Source organism: Aotus nancymaae, unplaced genomic scaffold (assembly GCF_030222135.1).
Source record: "Aotus nancymaae isolate 86718 unplaced genomic scaffold, 86718_ANA_hifiasm-v0.15.2.pri h1tg000003l, whole genome shotgun sequence".
Classification (NCBI taxonomy): Eukaryota; Metazoa; Chordata; class Mammalia; order Primates; family Aotidae; genus Aotus; species Aotus nancymaae.
In genome coordinates this window covers 18992512-19017436 of record NW_026988414.1, presented here as the reverse complement: position 1 = coordinate 19017436, position 24925 = coordinate 18992512, and the positions used below count along the sequence as shown (strand labels likewise).

At 42.6% G+C, this 24925-nt stretch overlaps 1 protein-coding gene across 1 annotated transcript in view; it reads left to right on the top strand.

The window, feature by feature from the left end:
* Nucleotides 1–24925, top strand: part of SNX30 (sorting nexin family member 30) — a 121839-nt gene that overhangs the window by 35889 nt on the left and 61025 nt on the right. Inside the window, exon 2 of the mRNA XM_064378895.1 lies at nucleotides 18203–18394. Coding sequence (XP_064234965.1) covers nucleotides 18203–18394 — 192 coding nt within the window. The remainder of the gene's footprint in view (nucleotides 1–18202; nucleotides 18395–24925) is intronic.

The following is a 24925-nucleotide window of genomic DNA, read 5'->3' as shown; positions in this document are numbered from 1 at the left end:
CTAACCACAGGATTTTTATATGCTGTTCATCAAAATCAGAAATTGGCAAACGAAGGCCAAAAGGGTAAATCTGGCCAGCTGCCTGTTTCTGTATAGCTCATGGGTTAAGAATGCTTTTTTATTGTCTTGTCTAATTTTATTAAAACTTTTTTTTTTTTTTGAGACAGACTTTTGCTCTGTTGCTTAGGCTGGAGTGCAGTGGCACTATCTCAGATCATTGCAACGTCCATCTCTTGGGTTCAAGGGATTCTCGGCCAGGCATGGTGGCTCACGCCTGTAATCCCAGCACTTTGGGAGGCTGAGGCGGGTGGATCACGAGGTCAAGAGATCGAGACCATCCTGGCCAACATGGTGAAACCCCATCTCTTTAACAAAAAAATAAAATAAAAAGGTAAAAAAAAAAAAAAAGGGGGGGGCTTCTCATGCCTCTACCTCCCAAGTAGCTGCGATTACAGGCATGTGCCACCACGCTGGCCTAATTTTTCTATTTTTAGTAGAGGTGAGGTTTCACTATGTTGGCTAGGAAGGTCTCAAACTCCTGGCCTCAATCAAGCCACCCAGCTCGGCCTCCCAAAGTGATAGGATTACAGGTGTGAGCCACTGCACCCAGCCAAAACTTTTAATTTTGAAGTAACTATAGAGTCACATAAAATTACAAAAAAAATGTGGATAAAGAGGTCCCAGATGCCCTTTGTTAAGTTTCCTTCAATAGTAACGTCTTGTACACTTGGGCGATAATACATTGGTGCAATCCATAAGAGTCATTCAGTTTTCATGAGTTTTACATGCATGTGCATATGTGTGTAGTTCTGTGCAGTTCTATCACATGTATAGATTTCTGTAACCAGCACCATCACAGTCAAGATATAGAACGGTTCCATCACTGTAAGGCTCCCTCCTGCTTCCCTTTTATTGCCACACCCACCCCAATCCCCACCCTGACACTTTACCACCATTAGTCTTAAAAGTTTTTATATTTTTATATTTTATATTTTTAAGTGGCTGATAAAATATAAAGAATTATATTCTGTGCCATGTGAAAATTAATGAAATTAAAATGTCAGTCTTTGTTAATAAAGGTTTTTCTTTTTTATTTTTGTTTTGAGATGGAGCTTTGCTCTTGTTGCCCAGGCTGGAGAGCAATGGTGCATCTCAGCTCACTGCAGCCTCCATCTCCGGGGTTCAAGAGATTCTCCTGCCTCAGCCTCTTGAGTAGCTGGATTACAGACATGGTCCATCACGCCTGGCTAATTTTGTATTTTTAGTAGAGATGAGGTTTCACCATGTTGGTCAGGCTGGTCTGTAACTCCTGACCTCAGGTGATCCGCCCTCCTCGGCCTCCCAAAGTGATGGGATTACCACGTGAGCCACCACAGCTGGCCATAAAGTTTTATTAGAACATAACCATGCTCATTTGTTTACCTACTGTCTATAGCTGCCTTTGCATTACAACGGCTGACTTGAGTTGTTGCAGCAGAGACACTATGGCCACAAACTGTTCCTTAACAAAAAAGTTTGCTGACCCCTGATATAAATCATCATCTAGTACTCATCATTTTTTTAACCTTTAAATGGCCTGACATTTATTTTTGCGTTTAGCATTAGAGAAACTATTTTCTACATAGTTAACCAAAATCTTCATCAGCATTTACTGAATAATCTATTCTCTCTTCACTCTTCGAAGTTCCATAGTTATCATGTATTAAAACTCAGATCCGTTCCATCAGTTTAGGGAATGACAGGGTGAGTCATCAAGCTATTTGGATGAGAGATATGTTACTCAAGAGTTCCCTGGAGATTCGATTCCCCCTACCTCCTGCATTAACACTGAATGTTCAAGCCAGATGTGCCCCTGCACAATGCTGTCTGACCACTTGCATTTATTTCTATAATAAAAGCAGACACTGGTGGGGTCTTGTTTTATTTTTCCGGATTCTGTTGGGGATTACTGATGGCCAAGTGGAGCTGTGTGTTAGTGGTTTCTGGCACTTGGAGTTGGATCTTCTCTGGAGCCGGCTGATTCTTCAGCTCCCTTGAGAAGAGAAGTGCCTTGATTTATTTCTCTGACACTAGTGGTTCAGGAGTTTCATTGTTTTAAGAAACTCTAATGAAGGATTGCGGACCACCAGGTACTTCTCCAGATGCCACAGGTGCAAAGGTGAATGTGGTCGTAGTTGGGGACTTCTTGTCCGGTAGGTACCTGTTTAATGAAATCTCCGGTGCCATGGAGGCAGATGATGGAGGCTACTAGCCTCTGCTCTGAGGTCTCGAGGCTGGGTTGTGCCTCTGCTTGTTGCTAGCTGAGTGACTTTGTGTCTTTTAACTTTCCTGGTCTGTAACCTAGTCTCTTAATAAAACAGGGATAATAAAATTCCTCCCCTCTGCCACCAAGTTATTTTAAGGGTTAAGTGAGACATTAATATGTAAAGTGGCTTGTACAGTGCCTGGCAGAGTATGAACTTAAAGATTTAATTTCTTTATCTTCCTATCCCTTGATTTAGAGCTATATGTATAGACTGCTGTGAAAAGGATAGATTTTGTCTCCAAGTCCTTCTTAGCTCCAAGAATTTGCTTTCTATTTTGAGGTTTTGTTGTGTTTTTGAGTCAGCTTATAGCCCAGGTTCCTGGGCAGTCGGCTGGCCACCTTTTGCTCTCTGCCAAGGGTGGGTCTGTTGGTCCTAAAGGAGAACACACAGGCCGTGCCAGAGCCAGGCTGTGATGACAGTCTGTGGGCTATTTGTGCATCCTGCCTCCTTAAATGAAGTGTGGCCAAGAGTCCCCACGTGAATTTCTGTGGTGAGGGCTGCTGGCTTGTGAGAGTGGAAAAAAATATCTTGAATCAGGTATCACTGAAGCAAATTACTGAAGGTGAGTAACCTGTGAGAGGCAGCTGTCACGTGGGTAAGAATATGTTAAGGTGTACTCTGTGACCTTGGTTTGAGCTTTTGCTGAACACAGTCATTTCAGTAGGACTTGACCTCATGTCCTAAGGATGGACTCTGTAGATGGTACACAGGGCTGTTGAACTTGGGTTTATTCGATTTTACTAGAATAGTATCAGTTTCTAGTCTTCTTTAATTTATCTGTGTTTGAAATATGATTCTTCCTGGTGAGGCCAGACTGTTTTCTGCCTAGGAAACATTCACCAGAGTATCCCAGGCCATCTGACCTTGGCATTGACAGCACCTCTCATCTGCCCTTACCTCTCCTGGCACCTACCCCCTAGGTCAGGTACTACTGGGAGAGGGGAACCTGGACAGTTCAGCAGCTCCCCAGCTGCTGCTGCTTGCATCTCCCATATTTCCCTTTTCATTTTTTCTGCAGGCTTTCTCTGAAGTTTTTTTTTGTAAAATGTGTGCATGATTGCCGCTTTCCTGTTAACAACTTAGCCATTGCCTATGGGGTGCACCTCAGATTGTTCAGCCTGTTATTTAAAATTCCTCGGATTCTGGAGCTAATCCACTTTCCAGGCTTTATTTCCTGCTGCTTCCCCTGGAGCAGCTCACATCCATCCAGGATGACTGGTCCCCTGCCTGTGCCTTCTTTTTTGCCTTCTGCACCCCCGCCCGTCCCCCACCTAGCGATTTTGCTGATGTGGTGTTTCTTGCAGGCAATGCCTTTCTCTTTCTGATAATGTCTATGCAGCCTAGCCTGGACTGGATTTTGCTGTTTTCTGGTGAACGTCAGTACGTTTAACTGGTTTTCTTATTACCGTTTAGCTGGTGGGAGAACTAGAATTTAAACCCAGGTCTTCTGCCATCCTGCCAAGCCCAGGTCAAACCACCCTCTCTGAAGCCTTCCTCGGAGAACAGAATTACTCTTGGCTTCTTCTGGGCTCTAGTGCACAGGTCACCTAAACCTGATTCCTCAAGTAAATTCCTTATAGGCGCCCTTTACTCCATGTCTAGAATAACACCTGGCAGTCTGTGGAAACTTGCTAAGTGTTTGGATGAATACATGAGTGAATAAATTTTGCTTTCCATATTTTCTAATACGTGGTTTAGGGGAGTATAGAATTGTGTTAATTAGGCTCCTTAAAACTCCTGTGTGTTGGAAAACATCTATGTTTTGGTCTATAGAATAAAAAGGGAGTGATTATTTTCTCTCACTCTCTCTGCCATCTCATAGAAACATAATCAAATATTTCATTACTTGAAGAAAGTTGCTTACAGTACATTTAACTATATATATATATTTTAGGAATGTAATTATTATTTTTTTTAGACATCACCTCACTCTGTCACCCAGGATGGAGTGCAGTAGTGTGATCACAGCTCACTGCAGCCTTGACCTCCTGGGCTTAAGGGATCCTCCCACCTCAGCCTCCCGAGTAGCTGGGACTATAGGTGTCTACTACCATGCCTAACTAAGTTTTTTTTTTTTTTTTTTTTTTTTTTTTTTTTGATGGAATCTCACTCTGTCACCCTGGCTGGAGTGCAGTGGCATAATCTCAGCTCAGTGTACCCTGCACCTCCTGGGTTCAAATGATTCTCCTGCCTCAGCCTCCCGAGTTCTGGGATTACAGACATGTGCCACCGTGCCCAGCTGATTTTGTATTTTTAGTAGAGATGGGGTTTCTCCATCTTGGCCAGGCTGGTCTCGAACTCCTGACCTCGTGTGACCCACCCACCCTGGCCTCCCAAAGTGTTGGGATTATAAGCGTGAGCCATCGTGCCCAGCCCAAGGCCCTTTTCTTTTACGTCTGTCCTTGCCTTTTTTTTTTTTTTTTTTTTAAGCTTTTGAGATGGGGTTCTACCATACTGCTCAGGCTCATCTCAAACATGTAGGCTTAAGCAATCTGCCTGCCTTGACTTCCCAAAGTGCTAGGATTACAGGCGTGAACTACCACGCCCAGCCTCTTCTTGCCGTTTTTCACATTCCTTACCTGTCCTTGTTTGGTTACTTTGGTGTGAAACTCGTTTGAGCAGTTTTTGTTTAGAATACCCTGTTCCTGCTTTTTCTCTTATTCTTTAACGTTTTGACTATGATCAGACAATTGATTCAGGGCCTTTTTCTTTTCCAGTGAATAAACTAACCATGGAAATAGAAATCACCCACGTTCAGTCTGAGTCATGCCAGTAGGAACGTGGGAATTCCATTTGGGGCAGCCAGGTAGCCAGTCAGGTGGAGCTCCACCCCGAAAGGCCATCTGCACTTTTGGGTTGTAGGCGGGCACACTTAAGGATTCTAAAAAGATGCTGTGGGGAAACTGTGTCTCGGGCCTTGAAAAGTTCCACAGAAAAACATCTCCTCTAGCTGCTTTGTGGTGAGATGCAGATCTGAATCAATACAACATTGTCAAGTGCCACAAAACTAGTACAGTACAGAGAGAACCTGTTCTGTATGGGGAGAAAAAAATGAAGCGAAAACATTGTGGAAGGAAGTATGACCTATTTGAATATAGTCACACATTTCCTTCTCATTTAGCACATCCTCTTCTTGTGTTCATTTTAGCTTTGGGTTGAGGATTTAAGGACAGCCCCCAGCCCCATAGATAGGGTATATGTATCACAAATCATTACATGTGCACATGCAAATGTTGGCGCATAATTTTTGGCCCCCAAGGTGCCTGTGGGTTCCAGAGAGACAGTCTTTATTGTAGAGGAGTGGTGAGTTTTCAGTAATTTTTGAGGCAAGAACAATTTTTTTTTCTTTTAAAGACAGAGTCTCACTCTGTCACCCAGGGTAGAGTGCAGTGGTGCGATCTCGGCTCACTGCAACCTCCGCCTCCTGTGTTCAAGCAATTCTCCTGTCTCAGCCTCCCGAGTAGCTGGGACTACAGACACGTGCCACCACACCTCGCTAATTTTTTGTTGTTGTTGTATTTTTAGTAGAGACGGAGTTTCACCATATTAATTAGGCTTGTCTCGAACTCCTGACCTCAGGGAATCCACCCGAGGCAAGGACACTTAGTCTTGTTAGAAGTGCAAGGCTTTTGCAGCACATCTGAGAAGTGTGGGCTGTAAGAGTGGATGAACAGGAACTACTTGGCACTTGCTGTTGGGAGTTGAGCCCTGCCCTCTTCTGTCCCTAACTTGAGTGTTTTTTTTTTTTTTTGTCCTTGAGAAGGTTTAGACTGGGGTGATGATTAATCAACAAGCCTATACTCAGCTCTATATCAGAAATTGGTTCCTCTAGGCCTTTGTGCTAAAAACCCAAAATGCCCTTTTCTTGAACTTTCCTTCGGCACCTGACTTGTTAGGTCACATGCTGAGTGCGCTTTGTGTGTGTAGTACCATGTCACAGGGTAGAACGGAAGCACATCGATGAGAACCAGGCTTTGTAAGATGAACAGATGGTACAGTTGAGAGGTATTGGGCAAAGGGTAGGAAAGGAACTATTATTTATGAAGGGGTCATTCTAAGAACCTTCTTCCTACCTAAGCCATGAAGAGGAATGCCTGGACTGTGGTGTAGCACAGCCCTGCCTGGGCTCCTCACACACCACTCGAGTGACCTCATGCCTGTTACGTCTAAGACTTTTCCTTATGTGTAATAGAGACAACTTGGATGTTCTCTGGGGAGTTCTACACCCTGGACCCTTGTGTGATTTTGGTGCAGAAATTTCAGTGGAGGAATGCCTGCCTTTGCTTTATAAATCTTCAGTTGGCAAGCTCCTGAGAATGAGTATCAAAGTAGGCAGAAAAGAGATCAGGATTGCAGGATTTCTTTCTTTTTTTTTTGATACAGGGTCTTTTTCTGTCACTCTGTCTGGAGTGCAGTGGCACGATCTTGGCTCACCACAGCCTCAACCTCCTAGGCTTAGGTGATCCTCCCACCTCAGCCTCCCCAGTAGATGGGACCACAGGCATGTGCCACCATGCCCAGTTAATTTTTTGTATTTTTGGTAGAGATACAGTTGCACTATGTTGCCCAGGCTGGTCTCAAACTCCAGGGCTCAAGCAATCTTCCTGCCTTGGCCTCTCAAATTGCTGGGATTATAGGCATGTGCCACTGCAGCTGGCCCCAAGAGCAGGATTTTAGGTAGAGTTGTGTTCTCTCTGTCTGTGCCCTCTGGGCAGGTTACTTCTGTCTTTGTAGAAAGCCATCTGCTTGGACTGTTGAGTCCTCCAGGTGGCATGCACATCCTTGACCAGCAGCAGAGGCAGAATTTTTGTGTTGGGGATCTTAGTTATCATTGTTAGGAACAGGCTCTCGGAAATGCCTCTCATCCTTGATTGTTGGGGATTTCTCCGCCGGAATGTCCTGGCCAAACTCTCCCCCAGCCTTGTTTTTCCATTTGGCAAGTCTACTTATTCTTCTCAAGTTGCCCCCATCAATTCATGGAGCTCTGTTCATGACCAATATTGCATTGCATCAGAGTTAGAGGTCTCGTGTCCATATCTCCAGCTAAAGTTATTTGAACATGGATGCTATGTTCTATTTTGTTTGGTAGCACTGCTTTGGCACTTTGGCATTGTGTATCAGGTGTTTAGTATGTGCTTGAAACACTGGATCTTCCTTAGAAGGAATGAATAGGAATCATATATAATAAATGCAGCTGAGAGTTGGGGAAAAATCTTTGCTCCCAAGAATCATAAGAATGTATGAAGAAGTGATTGTTAGTCTGGAGATTGTTAGAAAACTATTAACAGACACTGGAAACTTTGCCAAGGAATGTGGACTTGGGCTCTTTCGTTTTGACTTTATTTATGATCTTGTTAAGAGGTGTTCTTTTGCATCAGGCCAATGGGTGGAATTTGCTTGAAGGGCAGATTTTCTAATAGAAAACCTGTGACAACCTTTTCAGTTTCTAAACAACTTTAATGACAGATAAAGCTTTGAGACAGGTGGTCTCTTAAACCATGTCTAAAGAACAAGCCCTTGCCTTATAAGAAGTGGTCCTGAATCCAAAGTGGAAACACGTAGAACTGTTCACGGGGGATACTAACCTAGAAACCACAGGTTCATGGGCCTTGGGAACTTGGAGATACTTGTATAATAAGCAATCTTGGAGTTTTGGAGAATATTTGAAGTGGGGATTTCTGGGCTGTGTGGCAAGAGAAACTGAACTTCCTACTCATAAGCAAGTAGGAGTACAGAACATGAGATACATTTGAATAACTCCACAAAAAGAAAAACCAAAAAAAAAGATAAATCTCTATGTCTTAATATTCCCTACTGTTTATATCACTGTTTCCTATCTAGACTTTTTTGTTTTTGTTTTTGTTTTTGAGATGGAGTGCTGGGATTACAGGTGTGAGCCACTGTGCCCGACCTAGATTTTTAAAAATTATGCAGACATTTTAATGATTATATGTACTTGTCAGCTTTGCTGTGGTAATAACTCCAAAATGCAAAGGTTTGCAGCAAGCATTAATTTCTAGGTCATGTTATGTGCCCGTGGCCATGAGTCAGCTTCTCTGGCCCTCTCCTGCAAGTCTTCCCGTTCTAAAGGAGCAGTCCCTGTTTGGGACTTTCAAAGTCGAGGAGCAGGGGAGCTGGTGGAAGCGTGCACTGGCTCTTAAAGGATCTGCTCTGATCTGATGTACATCCATGTCATTCAGGGCCGGAGCAAGTCACGTGTCCAAGCCCAAAGTCAGTGTGGTGGGGATGTGTCTTCCTGTGGGAAGTCACTTGGCAATAATAAGAATATATGATCCTTTGAAAGGAAGGGAAGTTCATAATTGTGAATGCTAATGTAATCTACCGTATAGTCTCTGTCCTCTACTTCTTTCCCAGAACATTTAGTAAATATATCAGTTCATGTTTACCATTTTAAAATGCTTTAAACACATTTGCTCTCTATTATGTGTATTAAAAATTTTAGATAATTTGGGAGGAGCCTAACCTATTGCCATGAGGTGATGTGGCAGATCACTATACGAATTCAAGTATTCTTCTCTGCATTATTGCAGTACCTAGAATTTCCAGAATGGTTTTGAATTATGGCAAATACTTTATATCTTAAAGTAGTGGACATGCCTGTGTGATTTGAAAGGTTTCTTCATTTTAAAAATATGTCCACTAAATTTTTGATTTTTTTTGTTATTGGAGATAATTTACAGACCATGAAATTCACCATTTTAAAGTATATATTTGAGAATATATTCACAGGATTGTGCAACCATCATCGCTATCCAATTTTAGAATATTTTGTCACCCCAAAAAGAAATTTGGTCTTTATTAAGCTATCTCTCCCTGTTCCCCCTCCCTGTAGCCCCTGGCAACCAAGTCTGCTTTCTGTCTCTCAGGATTTGCCTGTACTAATATTTCATTTAAATGGAATTATATAGCATGTGGTTTTTCTCATCTGGCTTCTTTCATGTAGAATAATGTCTTCAAGATTAATTGCTCACGTTTTCTGATATATACTTTTTTGTTTGTTTGTTGTTTTTTTTTTTTGAGACAGAGTCTCGCTTTGTCGCCCAGGCTGGAGTGCAGTGGTGCAGTCTTGTCTCACTGCAACCTCTGCCTCCCGCCATAGAGTAATTCTCTGCCTCAGCCTCCTGAGTAGCTGGGATTATAGGCACCTGCCACCACGCCCGGCTAATTTTTGTATTTTTAGTAGAGATGGGGTTTCACCATGTTGGCCAGGCTGGTCTTGAACTCCTGACCTTGTGATCCACCTGCCTTGGCCTCCCAGAGTGCTGGGATTACAGGCGTGAGCTACTGGCGCCCAGCCTCTGATATATACTTTTAAACATATTTAGGAACTTTCTTTTTACTCCTTAATTTTACTTAGAGATTTTAATGGAATGGCTGATATTAGTGATATCAGTAAATATATTGGTAGTTTTGGATATGAGTTTCTTCAACAATGGTTATGTATAGAATAAGTTAATATAATAAATTGTTTTGATAAATTTCTTATTGTTAAATCATTCTTGCTTTCCTGGATACATTTGACTTGATCCTGGTATATATTTTTTTCTTTTCAAAATTTATTTTAGTGTACTCTTAGCTGTTAATTTATTAATGATGTTTACACTTATATTCAATTTTCTTTTTTGTCTTAGTATTTTGATATTAGATATAGATAGTCATCTTAAAACGATTTTGAAAGGTTTCTTCATTTTAAAAGTATGTCTTAGAATATTTGAATAAAGTAGGACTTACTCTTTGAAGGTTCATGAGTGCTCACTGTAAAACACTTGGGACCCAGCTTACCTCTTAGTGGATGTTCTCTGACAACAGTTTTGTGGTTATTTATCTGCTTAGGTTTTTTACCTCTACTGAATTTCACTTTGATCACATAGTTTTTCCTAGAAAGCCATCTAGCTCATATAGATGTCCAAATTTGTTGGCACAGTTATATATAGCACAACCTTATAATTTATAATCATATGTAGACACAAGATCTAAATTGTTTATTGCATGTTCCCTTTTTCCATTTTCATCTTTATTTTTATTTTTTATTTTTACTGAGACAACATCCTGCTCTGTCACCCAGGCTGGAGTGTAGTAGTACAATCTCTGCTCACTGCAATCTCTGCCTCCCAGGTTCAAGCAATTCTCATGCCTCAGCCTCCCAAAGTGTTGGGATTACAGGTGTGAGGCCACTGTGCCTGGCCATTTTCCTCTTTCTATATTGGTCAGGTTTCCTAAGTTTAGTTGAGTTTCCTAAGTTTAGTCTCATTCATCTTTTAGAAGAATTAAATTTTGCTTTTGTTTATAACTTTTGCTCTTTTCTGTTTAAATTTATGCTTTACTTTTTAAATTATCTTTCCACTTTCTTTAGGCTTTTTTTTTTTTTTGAAGGGGAACCACAGAGTAAGTCTGGCCTAAAGGTTCTGTTTTATGGACTATGTCTTTGTCAAATGCATGTCTACTCTTGCTTTTTTGTTTTGGTTTTCTTGGTTCTGAGTGATGAGCTCTTGTCATTTTGACTTGTTTTTATGGTTTACTTGCCTCTGATGAGGTAATAATGCAGGCCTGCTATTTGCCCCCCATCAGAACAAGTGAGTTATTGGATCCCCTGTGTTTCTACTTGGTGTGTTAGGATTGTCTTAGATCCATAGATTACTAGTTATCTGTCAGATGGGAAAGAAGCCTGGCTTCCTCTGTGTTTTAGTGGAGGTTGCAGTGAGCTGAGATTTCAGTAGAGCCTGGTCCCTCCAGCATTTGCCTTCTGGCCTGCTGTGGGCTTGTTGGACACACTCCAGGGCAGCCAACCGAGATGCTTTCATATTCCTATGAGCTGCTTCTTGCATCTCTACCCATCCTGGAGGTAGAGGTGGAGGGCCGTATGGAGAGGGTACCCTCTGCTGATGGCCCACACTTGGTGTATTGGTCTGTGCTTGGCATCCCCTTGGTCACAGTCACAGCAGCCAACACCTTGGTGGTCCTTGTCTGCTCCACTGCCAAACCTTCCGTGTCCTCTAATCCCCACTGACAATCGTATTTTCAAATTAGGGGTGCATGTGAAGGGGGTTCAGGACATTTTCTACTTACTAGATAACCTTGATGACCTGAAGTAACTTCAGTGACATGGGCTAAACATTCCTCTTAGTTCTTTTATCAGTTGTGGCCCAGTTAGAGCCAGTAGACAGATAATCTTTGAGACCTTTGGCATTTGGATGACACCCTTTCCTAGTTTCCACGATTGACATGATTCCAGTCACTGTTTTTCTTGTTCTTTTTACCTCCACTGTGTTTTCTTTTTTTCATTCTCTAGGTTAAATTAGTATCTGGAGGGTAGAAAAAGGGAGAAAGCAGAGGCTTGTTTTCAACTCACTGAGTTTGTCTAATTTTTAAGTGAGTGTGTCACATTCTGTCTTATTAATGCAAACATGATCGTTTCCTGGTTATTGAGCCTTTGGGATTGTTCTAGGTTTCACTCTCTGTTCTCTGTGTCATGAACATCTTTGAAAAGAACGTTTTTGAGATTGTCCCTTTGAGTTTATTCTCCAAAGTGGGCTTAACTTAAATTTTACAACAAAATCAACAATCAAGAGTATTCAGTTTGTATAGGACACAATCATTCTTGTTTTTTTGAGATGGAGTCTCACTCTTGTTGCCCAGGCTGGAATGCAGTGGCGCTATCTCAGCTTACTGCAACCTCCACCTCCTGGGTTTGAGTGAATCTCTTGCCTCAGCCTCTTGAGTAGCTGGGATTACAGGTGTGCACCACCACGCCCAGCTAATTATTATCTTTTTAGTAGAGACCGGGTTTCACCATTTGGTCAGGTTGGTCTTGAACTCCTGATCTCATGATCTGCCTGCCTCAGCCTCCCAAAATGCTGGGATTACAGGCATGAGCCACCACACCTGGCTGACACATTCAATCTTTAAGCATCTGCCGTGTGCCTGGCATAAGGGAGGTAAATTAAGACAAGTAATATGTAGTCTTTGTATTCAGAGAGCCATCATTTCACCCTTAACGTAAAGATGCCTTGAGAGGCTTTGTCAGGCTCCTCTGAAACTAGATCATCCACTTGCCCACATTCCTCCAATAGAATCAAAAAGAGAAATTAGATTGTTTTAGCATGACTTGTTTTTATTAAAACTATATGGCTCCTAATATATACCCACTCTGTTTTCATACATCATATGTTTAATTAATATAGAATTTTGCCAGTGATTTATGTTAATTTAATATTCTGTCTTGTGGCTTGCTAACCATAATGGTGTATCTTAAAATTGAAATTCTTTGAACCAGAGGAATTTATAAAGCAACCTCACTCTGCATCTGTCTTCCTAGGATAAAGTAAAAGGGGGAAAGAGGAAGAAATGCTTTAACAATGGAAACCTACATAGTGAAAATTGGTATTTTGCAACAATGGGGAGTTTCATTTATTAATCAACTATGTAGTCGTAACTCTTTACAAAGGCTATTCTGGATATCCTTTGTTACAATAAAATCATTAAGAAAATATGTTTGAGGTCCCAACGGTGGGTCTCAATGCAGTTTTAATTTTTAGCAGCATTTATTATGTGTCTGCTATGAACCTAGCCTCATAGTTTGTAAGAGGATGCACGTGTTTATAAGAGGATACAGACAAGCACGTGTGTGTGTGTGTGTGTGTGTGTATGTGTATGTAGTGATATAGCACCAATCATGTACCAGACACTATTCCAACTGTTTGCATAGACTAACTCACTCGATCCCACTATACACATTTTATAAATGAGGACACTGGGGCTCAGAGAGATTAAGAAGCTTGCTTAAGTCGTATTGGTAGTAATTAGTGGTACAGGATTCAGAACTGGGCAGTCTGGCTCGGGTTAGTCTCAGTTGCTTGTCATTCCACAGACATTTATTGAGTACTTTCGATTGGCAAGGGATTGAATTGAATTGGGTCATTTCTAAGATTAATTCATTCATGAAATACTTACTGAGTACCTACCATGGGCTAGGGGTAGCATGGTCTCTGCTCCTAGGGAATTCATAGATTAGTGGGGAGTCAAACAGTCAATAAATATATAATACATTTTCAAACAGTGGTAAGTCCTGTAAAGAAAATAAAGAAGAGGATAGAGAGGGATGGAGGGATGTAGAGTTATTTTGGATTTTATGAGTTGAGGGGGCCTCTCTGAGTAGGTGTCATTTGAGCAGAAACCTGTCTGAGAAGAGGAGGCAGCCATGGGGGGATTTGGAGGGAGAGGAGTGCTCTAGGTAGTGGGAGCAGCAGGCGCAAATGTCCTGAGGTCAGAATGAACCTGCATGGTGTGCGGCCAGTTATGGAAGACCGGTGTATCTAGAGCTGGGGAGAGTGTTGATGGTGAAGTCAGAGAACAGGTTAAGGGCCAGGTCGTTTTGGCCCTTGCAGGTTATGAGAGGGAGTTTGGTTTTTCTTCTGAATGTCAGGGGATAGCTTTGAGATTTTTGGGTAGGGGAGTGATGTGTTTTGATTTATGATTATTATTTTTTTAGAGACAGGGTCTTGCTCTGTTGCCTAGGCTGGGGTATAGGGACACAGTCACAGCTCATTGCAGCCTCAGTCTCCCGGGCTCAAGAGATCCTCCCACCTCAGCCTCCCTAGTAGCTGGGACCACCAGCAGGTGCCACTACGCCTGGCTAATTTTTAAAATTTTTGTAGAGCACGGTCTCTCCCTGTTGCCCAGGCTGGTTTTGAGCTCCTGGGCTCAAGCAATCCTCCCACCTCAGCCTCCCAAAGTGCTGTGATAGCAGGCATAGGCCACCCGGCTTGGCCTGATTTAAATTTTTAAAGGAGCACTCTGGCTGTAGCATGAAGAATTGACTATGGGATAGCAAAAACAAAGCAGGAGGCTTTTGTGTTGAGCCAAGGGATTCCCTCTCCTGGAGGGAACTGTTGGTCATAAAGGTGATAGAAGTTGGTCGTAAACGTGCTGCCACCACCTGATACCTGCTCTTGAGCTCAGATCTCTGTGTCGCAAACCCCACTGCTGGAGCATGCTGATGAGGGGCAGCCTGTGTCATTCAGTTTCATCTTACCCTCTGCCCAGGCCTCCTGAGATGCACATGCTTTCCCTCCACTTTCATTGCTCATGGGGACCATATCTTAAAGGGAGTCATTTTGGGATAAACTTGTATTAAGACCCTAAAAGGAAAAAAATGTTAACTTTCCCTGACTGGTTTTAAAAACAGAAGCTTCATATGTACCTTAAAGGATTTATGGCCAGAGATTAGACATGAGAGACAACTTAGGGGTGGAAAAAGACACACAAAAGGGATTCAGCTTGGGAAGAAACCCTGGCCTAGGAAACAGACACCTGGGTTCAACCTTTGGCACAGCAGATGCTAGTGTCTGTACATCTGGGTGAGTTTCTTCACCTTTTTGAGTCTGCTTCCACATCAGTAGAGATGATACCTGTCCTGCTAACCTCACAAGGCTGTCATGGGGTGTGGTGAAGTAAGACTGGGAAGCACTTTGTATGGCTGTGTCATGGCCGCCTGTCTGAGGTGGCAGCGTCACTGCTTAGGAGATTACAGACCCTGCTGGCCCATTGGCTGTTCTCATATCTTAAGTAACATTCCAAAGAACACCCTGGGATGAGGGCTGTGGGGGTTTCCCCTGATTGCGTAGTCCTAGGAGGGAAGAATCTGGAGTATGTGACAAGATCTGATTGACTGACTCTTCGCTCCCTCACCCCTAACAACTGATTTGAGAACTAATTCATACTCTCTGGCCAGGACATTTCAGATTTTTATATGGGCTGTTCCTGGGAAGTTATTGGCTAGGGTTCCCAGGGCAAATGTTAGGGGAGTTGGCTTGGAGTCACTACTCGACCTGGGGAGAAAGACGGATAATCACACACACTCTCACAATACAGTATCTCACACACACACGCATGTGTGCATGCACATAAGCAAGGCACAGTTGCAGTCCTTGGGGACTCACAGTGTTTGTGGATAAGTTTGACATGTAAATAAATGATTAAAAGTATGAAATGCTTCAGTGGAATTGTCTTCAAAGTATTGAGAAGGGAGTGAGTAATTCTACCAGGGAGTGGGTCAGGGAAAGCGTTAGAGAAGGCATCCGAGCAGATTCCTGGAAGATATTTGGAGATTGCTGTGTACAAGAGTAGGGCTTTTCCAGCAAAGATAAGGGGCATGAAACAGCTGGGTGGTTCCCGGGAACTGGTCCCTTGGATGTGGAAGGAGGTGGTAATAAAGGAGGCTGCTGAGATCAGGCCAGGCTGGACTATGGGAAACCACTGTCTGGGCTGATTTTGGCATCTCTGCCCTAAGATTTTGAATTCTTTTTCTTCTGTGCAGTGTTTAGCCACTGACAGAGCTGTTCTGAGGCCCAGTGTGCCAGTGTTGATTAAATGTAAGGTAGGACCCCTGCAATGCTTAGCATGGCATCTTGCCTGAGGTCAGTGTTTCAATACTTACTGAAATGACCAAGACATGATGTTTATCCTGGAGTTCCAGAGAAGATGTTGTCCCCCACAAATCCCCAGACACTGGGGTGCGGACATGGTGTGTCCCATGGCACCAGTATAGTGAAGAGGCAATCCCATCAGTGGCTGCTGCTGTAGTTGGGCTCTGCAGTCATGTCCACACTGAGAGAGGCTGCTGAGGGTGTCACATCCCAGCTGATGAGCTTGTCCATCTGCCCTGTAGTCAGAAGCATAGTGGAAGAGAAGTGGAGTCTCTCCCATGAGTCTATTTCCATGCGTACCTTCTGTGAAAATGGCACCATTTTAGTAATTACAATTTTTTTTGACATTGCATAAGTAAGTATGTGATTAAATGGTTTGTGGTCAGTGGAATGGGAGTTCAAGGTGCCTTTCCTATATTTCTTTCTTTCTTTCTTTTAAGACTAGTTAAGTGCAGTAGTGAGGAGGGGGGAAAGAGTAGAACAAGGAGTTCGATCTGTAACTGACTGGACTATCAGTTGAGATAACTCACTACTTTCAGACCAGCTGAAAGTGCCTTTTCTGTGTACTTTCCATTACCTCTCAAGTTGGGTGACACTGCCCATGACCCCAGGCCATGCTTCTTTCCTCCGCCTCGTACCATCCTTCTTCCTGGATGTCTCCTCATCAGCTAGAGCTCATGGATGTGACTGCTAGGTTAACCTTCAGTTTCTTGTATGTTCTCTTACCTGGGGGCTAGGTCATAACTCACCTGCAGAGCTCCAAGAGGAGAGAATATGGGGAAGGCACCCCCCATTACCCCCCTGTGATCTGATGGCCCACAGGTCACCAAGGCCTTTTCCATGGAGTCATGTCACTTTCTTGCCATAGTCCTTAGTCTCTGTCTCCCAGTTACTCCAAGGTGACATTCAGAGGCCTTCACATCTGCTGTTAGGCAGGGCTCTGTCATGTTACCAAACCTTCAAACCAAAAAAGGTAACGGGGCCTTCTCAGTTTCACAGCCATTTTTTGAATATCATAGGGACATAATGTCTTCATTGGCTTCCTACTAAGGTCTAAAGAGCAAGGCCTGCCTTTCCTGGCATTTGCCCCCCACACCACCCTCCTACCCACTACTCTCTTTTAAAAATGTTGTGGAAAATTTTAAGCATATACAAGAGAAGAGAATTGTATAATGAACCTGCAAGTGCCAGCTTCAGCGGTGATCAACTTGGGCATCTTATATCATTTATATCCCACCTACTCAACCTGAATTATTTTGAAGCAAATGTCAGACATTTTATTCATAAGTATGTTAGCATATAATTTTAAAATACGAAGATTTTGTAAAATCATACTTCTATTATCATGCCAATAATTCCTTACTATCAGTCTTCAAATTTTTCTAAATATCTCAAAATCTTTATCTTTTTGTATCTTGTTTTAATTGAATTGGTTGATCTCTTAAGTTTTTTTACATCTATAGGTGCTTGCTCTCTCTTTTCTTCTTGCAATTTATTGAGGAAGCCCTTTAGTTTCACATAGTGTAGATTAGCTGATTGTATCCTCACAGGATTGTTTAACATGTTTGATGCTCTTCCGTATTTTCTACAAATTGGTGTCGTATCTAGAGGCTTGTGTAGGATTCAGATTCTTTTTTTTTTTTTTTTGGCAAGCATACTTCATAGGTGGTGGTGTGAACTTCTTTTGGGAAACACATAATGTTTAGTTGTCTGTGTGTTGGCTGATTGAGTTTTTAAATGTGTTAAGTATTTAAGAGGGTTCCTTATTTTATTTTATTTTATTTTTTGAGACAGTCTTGCTCTGTCACCCAGGCTGGAGTTCAGTGGCATGATCCTGGCTCACTGCAACCTCCGCCTCCTGGGTTCAAGCAATTCTCCTGCCTCAGCCTCCCGAGTACTTGGGATTACAGGTGTGCACCACCACGCCCAGGTGATATTTGTATTTTTTTAAAGTAGAGACAAGGTTTCATCATATTGGCCAGGCTGGTCTTGAACTCTTGACCTTAAGTGATCTGCCTGCCTTGGCATCCCAAAGAGCTAGGATTACAGGCGTGAGCCACCGTGCCAGGCTGGGTTCCTTAATGTTTACCTGGGTCCAGGTGGTGGTCTTGAGAAAGTGGGAAAGAGTACGTTAACAGAGATCTTTCCTTGTTGAGGTTTGATGATGGTGGGGCTATTACGTTCTCTGCCCTTGAACTGCTTGCTTATGTTGGTTTCTCCAGCACTTCCAAAAAAAGATGAATTGGCATGAAATTGATCCAGAGCTTGTTTCTCTAGGTCATAAAAGATATGTTTGCTCGGGAAACACTGAGTAAGGAGAGGCTCAGGTGTTTCGAAAGTTATTTTTGGATTTTAGAAGTGTTTCTTGGTTTGGCTAAACCAGCTGCTTTTGCTGATACTCTCCAGTATGTGTTTTCATTTAATTTTAAGGTAACTCTTTTCTTCTTTTAGGATCTCATTTTGCCCAACGGTGGTACTCCAGCAGGTACTTCAAGTCCAGCTTCTTCATCTTCCCTTCTCAACAGACTTCAGCTTGATGATGACATTGATGGTGAGACCAGAGATCTCTTCGTTGTAGTCGATGATCCCAAGAAGCATGTGTGTACCATGGAGACCTACATCACGTATAGGATCACCACCAAAGTAGGTCCCTGTGTTACAGAATGCCCGTGTGGAGTGGTCTCAGGGGATTGGGGTCTACGTCAGTGAATTTTGCCTTTGCTCCCTGCCCCGTTGTACATCTCTGCTCACCTTGATTACAGTTGTGGGTGTGGGTTTTTGAGAGAATAGATTTAATTCAGATTAAGAGGATTACATATAGCAGTTTTTAAAAATCTTAGAATGAGGAAGAAATAATACTAAGATTTTTCAAATAAACACTTAATCCCTACACTTGCACTTATTTTTTTTTTACCATGATGCTGTTTAACATGTTAATAGTCTGAAGACAAGGTTATTCAAATGCTTTGTTTATTACCTTAAGGCTTTGACACTCTACTCCTAATTCAGATTCCTGATGACCAGGACTGGACAAAGTACAGAGCTCTTTTCACTTGAGCTAAAATGAGCTTAGTGCTGACAGTCAGTGTAGGCAAATAATTACCCACCCAAATCTAAGGTACGATTGTCTTCTCTCTCCAGTTGTGGAGAGCCAGTTTAGGCCTTCTGAGGGCAGGCAGCTTCTGACTCTTTTCTCTGCAGGCTCCAAGAAAGTCACATCATAACAGCAGCTAGTTATTGGACAGTTACCATGTACTGTACTTTTTTGCAGTTGAAACCCTTTTACTTTTATGTGGTATAAGTAATGTATGTTCATTGTAGAAAATATAGAAATTGGAAGTAAGCTAAAACGATAAAAGAATGCCTGTAAGCTTGCCAGCCAGAAATAATCGTTGGTGACTTTCTATACTACTTTTCTTCATCTGGTTACAAAAATGAGGATTTTGCATACTCCCAGTTCGCTTAATACATTGTGAATATCTTTCTATGCTAGGAAATGCCAGTAAGCATGCTTTTATGCTATTGTTTATAAGACTGCAATAGTGTTCCATTGTGTGAATGTACCCTCATTTATTTTGTGCTAAATGCTTTACATATATTATCAGTTAATCTTCACACTCAAGTAGATATAAATACTATTATCTTACAAATGGGAAAACAGAGAGACAGAGTTGTTAAGAAAATTGCTCACAGACATGCAACTCTTGGGTGGTGGAGCTGGAACTAGAGTCTAGGTCTGTCTGATTCGAGAGAGATAGTAAATATTAATAATCATGCCCAAAATACATGATTTTTTTTTCCTTTTGAGACAGAGTCTTGTTCTGTTGCCCAGGCCAGAGTGCAGTGGTGGGACTTCAGCTGACTGAAACCTCTGCCTCCCAGTTTCAGGTGATTCTCCTGCCTCAGCCTCCTGAGTAACTGGGATTACTGCACTGCATCTGGCTAATTTTTGTATTTTTAGTAGAGACGGGGTTTCACCATGTTGGACAGGCTGGTTTCGAACTCCTGACCTCAGGTGATCCACCTGCCTTGGTCTCTCAAAGTGCTGGGATTACAGGTGTGAGCCACTACGCTCAGCCCAAAAGACGTGATTTTCAAGAGAGGGATGGTTCCTATACACAGCACCATGGTCCAATAGCATGGCCTGTGTGGTTGAAACTGACATTACAGAAATAGACTTGAGGGTGAGGAGATAGAGGCGAGCCTTCAACTCCTGTCAGAAATTATTCTTCTCTTGTCTTTAGCCTCATACCAGTGGTGTGGGGAAAGAAAAGTCATAAAACCACAACTAATTCCTTTTTCCAAATGCCTCAGTGGTCGACAGAGTCTAAATGCTGCTCGGAGGCTGAATTACGTACAATGCAAAGTGGACATTAGATTAATGACAAAGTTATTGCTGACTGTGGTTTGAGCAGTTTCATTGGTGTAGTGCTGCAGAACCCAAGTGGGTTAGAGTGAGTGAGAGGTAAGAGAGAGAAGACAAGTGTTAGAAGTTTGGCAATGAAAGCCAGCATAGAGAGCAGTGATCAGAAGGGGATGTGGGCTTGAGGGAGAGAGAGGGAGGCTTTTTTTTATTCTGCTGTTGTTTTTAAGGCTGAAAGAGACTTGTTTAAGTGCCAAGTGCCCAGTAGTATTGGTAGAGGAGGAGATATTAGGTTGAAGATTGGAAAGTAGGGTGGAAGCTCTTAGGAAGGTGGAGGAAGCTGGAATTGCCACTGATGGGGCGGTGTACTTTTTCCGTTGTTTGTGGAGAAGGAAGAGAAGTTTGTTTTGTAGCAGGAAGTTAAGGGGTTCTTTGCTTATATCTGCAATTTTCTCTCTGAATAGATGATGAAGTCTTAGGGTCGGGGCGGGATGGTTTGAAGTGGGGATTAGAAATTTTCAAAACTTTTATGGGCCTTTTGAGAAATGATGTGGACAATGTGAGAGTGAGTTGACGAAGGGAATGTTAAAAGGGTGCCTGGCAGTGTTTGAGGGTCTGGTTGTAGAATGTATCATGTCTGTCCATGTGTTTGCCTGATTTTGTTTTTCCTCCAGCAGTGTGCTCACACGCCCAGGTCTGGTAGAGCAAGTGGGTTTTTGCGAGTTGGGTGAATGGGGGGTGGGGAGGGAGCATTTAGATATTTCTGTAAGTAAGGGATTGAAGTTCTGGGCCATGGAACAGATGCTGAGGAAGGAAGGAAGTAAAGACATGAATGAACAGAAAACCAAGGAACTTTGGGTCCCGGGATGCTGAGAAACCAGTGATGTTGTAAAGGGGAAGAGCCTGAAATATAGGGGATGCCGTTTAGAGGGAGATGTGTGGGTTTCTGCCTGGTGACGGTCTGGGGAGAGGCCGTGGAATGGAAGGAAGCATTGTTTGCTTAGAGGCTGGTGTTGTGTGTGTGAATCACTTGGATCCTGAGGGCATCTAGACTGTGGAAGGGCTTGGGAAGGGAAGCCTGAGAGCCAGCTGCTGGAATCTTCAGGGCATCAAGAGAAATGGAGAGCTGTCAGAGGACAACAGCTGTGCAGAGGGGTAGAGGATGCGTGTTGCTGGATGGCACGAGCCTCAGAAGGGTTTTCACAGGATGGTGGAGGAGTGGTGGTCAGGGGCTGTGTGAAACGAGGAGCATGTCAGCAGCAGCTCCTGGCCTTTTGGGGCGGGTGAGGCCTGTGGAATGTGAGCAGCTCACAGAGGGACCAACAGCAGGGAGGCTGCATTCTCAGGGAGAGCCAGGTTTCAGAATTTGAATGGGCAGAACAACAACAGGACTTTATGAATTATGGCATGGGTCTTTCAGAGAGCTTGGCAGAAAGATCTGAGAGGAAGAAGAGAAGTGGAAGTCCATGTCGGAAGAAAGGAAGCCAGAGGAGTGTGAGGATGAGAAGATGGAAGCCTCTCTAACTATCATTCTCAGGGCAGTGGGGTTTTGAGGCAGAATGGGACTAACTGGTTTTTGTTTGATAGGAGAAGAGACCCCTTTGTTGGGAGATGGGGGTTGCCTAGAATTCTTAAGATTCAGCTGTGGCCTGGACAGATGGCACTTCTGATGAAGACCACATCTCTCTGGAGTGAGTCAGTTGTCAATTTTGGATCAAATGGACATTCTTCAGAATGGCCCAGGGTCACAGATGTTGGGCACATCAGCTCTTGGGGTATCAGGGGAGACCTTATGTGGTAGGGTGAGGTCCAGTGGATGGGGTGCCCCTCTGGGTGACCAATGAGACTGTGATTCTGTGCTGGGTCTTCCAAAGTGTTGAACTTCCAAAGGAAAAAAAAAATGCCAGGGATGTCTGGAGATGACCAGGGACGTATTCACGTGGAGTGATGGTGTTACACCTCTAACTTAGTAAAAATGAGCATTCTTGACTGTGACTCTTGTGCTTGGTCACCTGTTCTTAGACCTGACTGTACGTATGCGCTCATGACTTTGTGGTCTTTGGACATTCTGCACTGTGGACACACAATGTGGAAGGACATAGAACAGATGATGCAGTGGTTGTCTCTGATTATGGAATTGTGCGTGTATGCTTTGTGTTCTTTTTTAAAAACTGTTTTGTTTACTATAGACATTCAAAAATAGAGATAAATGTATATTTTTAAATTTTCCTGAGTTAGATACTGAATTTCCCGGAGGAAAAATTTACTACAAATTCATCTTTGGAGTTTTACTGGGCTGCCTGTTTTATGAATACTGTGAGTTCTATAAATGTGTTTCTCTCCAGAAATTTCAAGTAATGTCTCTGGCCCAGTTTTAGCCAGTGTGCAGTGTTTCATTGTGTTTTGCTAGCCTCATTCCTGGCTCTACTTTTTCCCTCTGTCCTTGTTTTTTCTTTATCTTTTTTCACCTACTTCTAATTTATGTCATTTGATCATATTTTACTTATCACCGTATCTTTTCTAGAACAAATAGTGGTAAAAATAAGTAAAATAAATACTGGGTCAGAGAGTATGCGAGCATCCATTTCTTTTTTTTTTTTTTTTTTTTTGGAGATGGAGTTGGGCTGTGCCACCCAGGCTGGAATGTAGTGGTGCAAACTCAGCTCACTGCAACCTCCGCCTCCTGAATTCAAGCGATTCTCCTGCCTCAACCTCTCAAATAGCTGAAACTACAGGCATGCACCACCACGCCTGGCTAATTTTTGTATTTTTGGTAGAGACAGGATTTCACCATGTTGGCCAGGCTGGTCTTGAACTCCTAAGTGATCCGCCCACCTTGCCCTCCCAAAGTGCTGGGATTATAGGAGTGAGCCACTGCACCTGGGCTTGAACATCCATTTCATGATGACTTTTTACCTTATTGCTTTCCAAAGCATCAGGCAAGTTTTTCTTGCTATATTAACTTCCCTATGTCCTTAAAGGAGCTTTTAAAAAATGAGCATTGTGTGTTTTGATCAAACATCTTCAAAAGCTGAAAAAAAAAAATGAGCATTGTGTGTGTGTGTGTGTGAGACTATAAAAATACTGTATGAGAATAGTATAAAATCTGAAAATAAGGGTGAATATAAAGAAGACAGTTCTCATCAGCTCTAAATTTTTCTATATCCAGATATTAACGAAAATGAAATCCTCATGTACAATTAATTTTGCATCCTCCCATTTTCCCTTAAAACAACAGGCCAGACATGGTGGCTCACACTTATAATCCCAGCATTTTGAGAAGCTTGAGGTCAGGAGTTTGAGACTAGCCTGGCCAACATGGTGAAACCCCATCTCTACTAAAAAATACAAAAATTAGCCAGGCATGGTGGCATGCACCTGTAGTCCCAGCTACTTAGGAAGCTGAAGCAGGAGAATTGCTTGAACCTGGGAGGCGGAGGTTGCTGTGAACCAAGATGGCACCACTGCACTCCAGCCTGGGAGACAGAGCAAGGAGGCTCTGTCTTAAAAAAAAAAAAAGAGAGAAAAAAGATTATGTACATCTGAACTTACTGCTGAAGAAAGATGTCCAAGATGTGCTAAAATGATATAGACAATGAGTCAGTGAATGAATATGCATAGAAAAAATATGGAAAGATATAGACCGTGATGTTGTGTTTTTCTCTATTTAGAGGGATTATGGCTGATCTTTTATTTTCTATTTATTTTTTTTGAAGTTTTAAAATAAGTATATAACCCGAATAAATAGAGGAAAAATAAAAGACCTGTTCCCCAAAGTGAAACTGGTTGTGGCAAAAATAAAATGTGTGTTCTATTGTGCTCTCTTTTGTAGTTGCCAAAAATGATTTCGAAGTTAGAATAGAAATATTTCATAAAGTGTAACTTATGAAATAGATCTGAGAAACATAAGAGAAATGATCAGTTAGTAATTGTGTAATTTTTTTTTTTTTTGAAACAAGAGTCTCTCGCTCTGTTGCCTAGGCTGGAGTGCAGTGGTGCAATCTTGACTCACTGCAGCCTCCACTTCCTGCGTTCCAGCAATTCTCATGCTTCAGCCTCCCGAGTGGATAGGATTACAGGCACCCACCACCACACCTGGCTAATTTTTGTGTTTTTAACAGAGGCAGAGTTTCACCATGTCAGCCAGGCTAGTCTTAAACTCCTGACCCCAAATGATCTGTCTGTGTCAGCCTCACAAGTGCTGGGATTACAGTTGTGAGCCACCTCATCCAGCTGATAATCATGTAGCATTTAAGAACGCAAAAAGTAGAGCCTTGCATCAGTTTGGTTTACAATGAAAATGAGTTGCTTTAATTTGTCACCTTTCAAAATGTGCCTATCATGAGCCCATAATCATTGGCAAGTTCTCAGATGGAGCCTGTTGGGGGCGGTGGAAAGCCTTGAACTTCCCTTCAAACTCTGTTTTTGTTTTTTTTTTTGAGACAGGGTCTCACTCTGTCACCCAAGCTGGAGTGCAGTGGCACAATCAACTCACTGCAGTCTCGACCTGCTGGGCTCAGACAATCCTCCCGCCTCAGCCTCTAAGTAGTGGGGAGTGCAAGTATGTACCACCACATCTGGCTAATTAAAAAAAAATTTTTTTTTTTTGCAGAGATGGGGGGTCTCACTATGTTGCCCAGGCTTGTCTCAAACTCTAGGGCTCAAGCTGATCCATCCTTCTTGGCCTCTTAAAGTGCTGGGATTATAGGTGTGAGCCACCATGCCTGGTCCCAACTCTCTTCTTACTGTTGAACCTAGGGCTCAAGGAGGCTTAGTGACATGACGTGTCAGGAATCTGGTAGAGATACAAG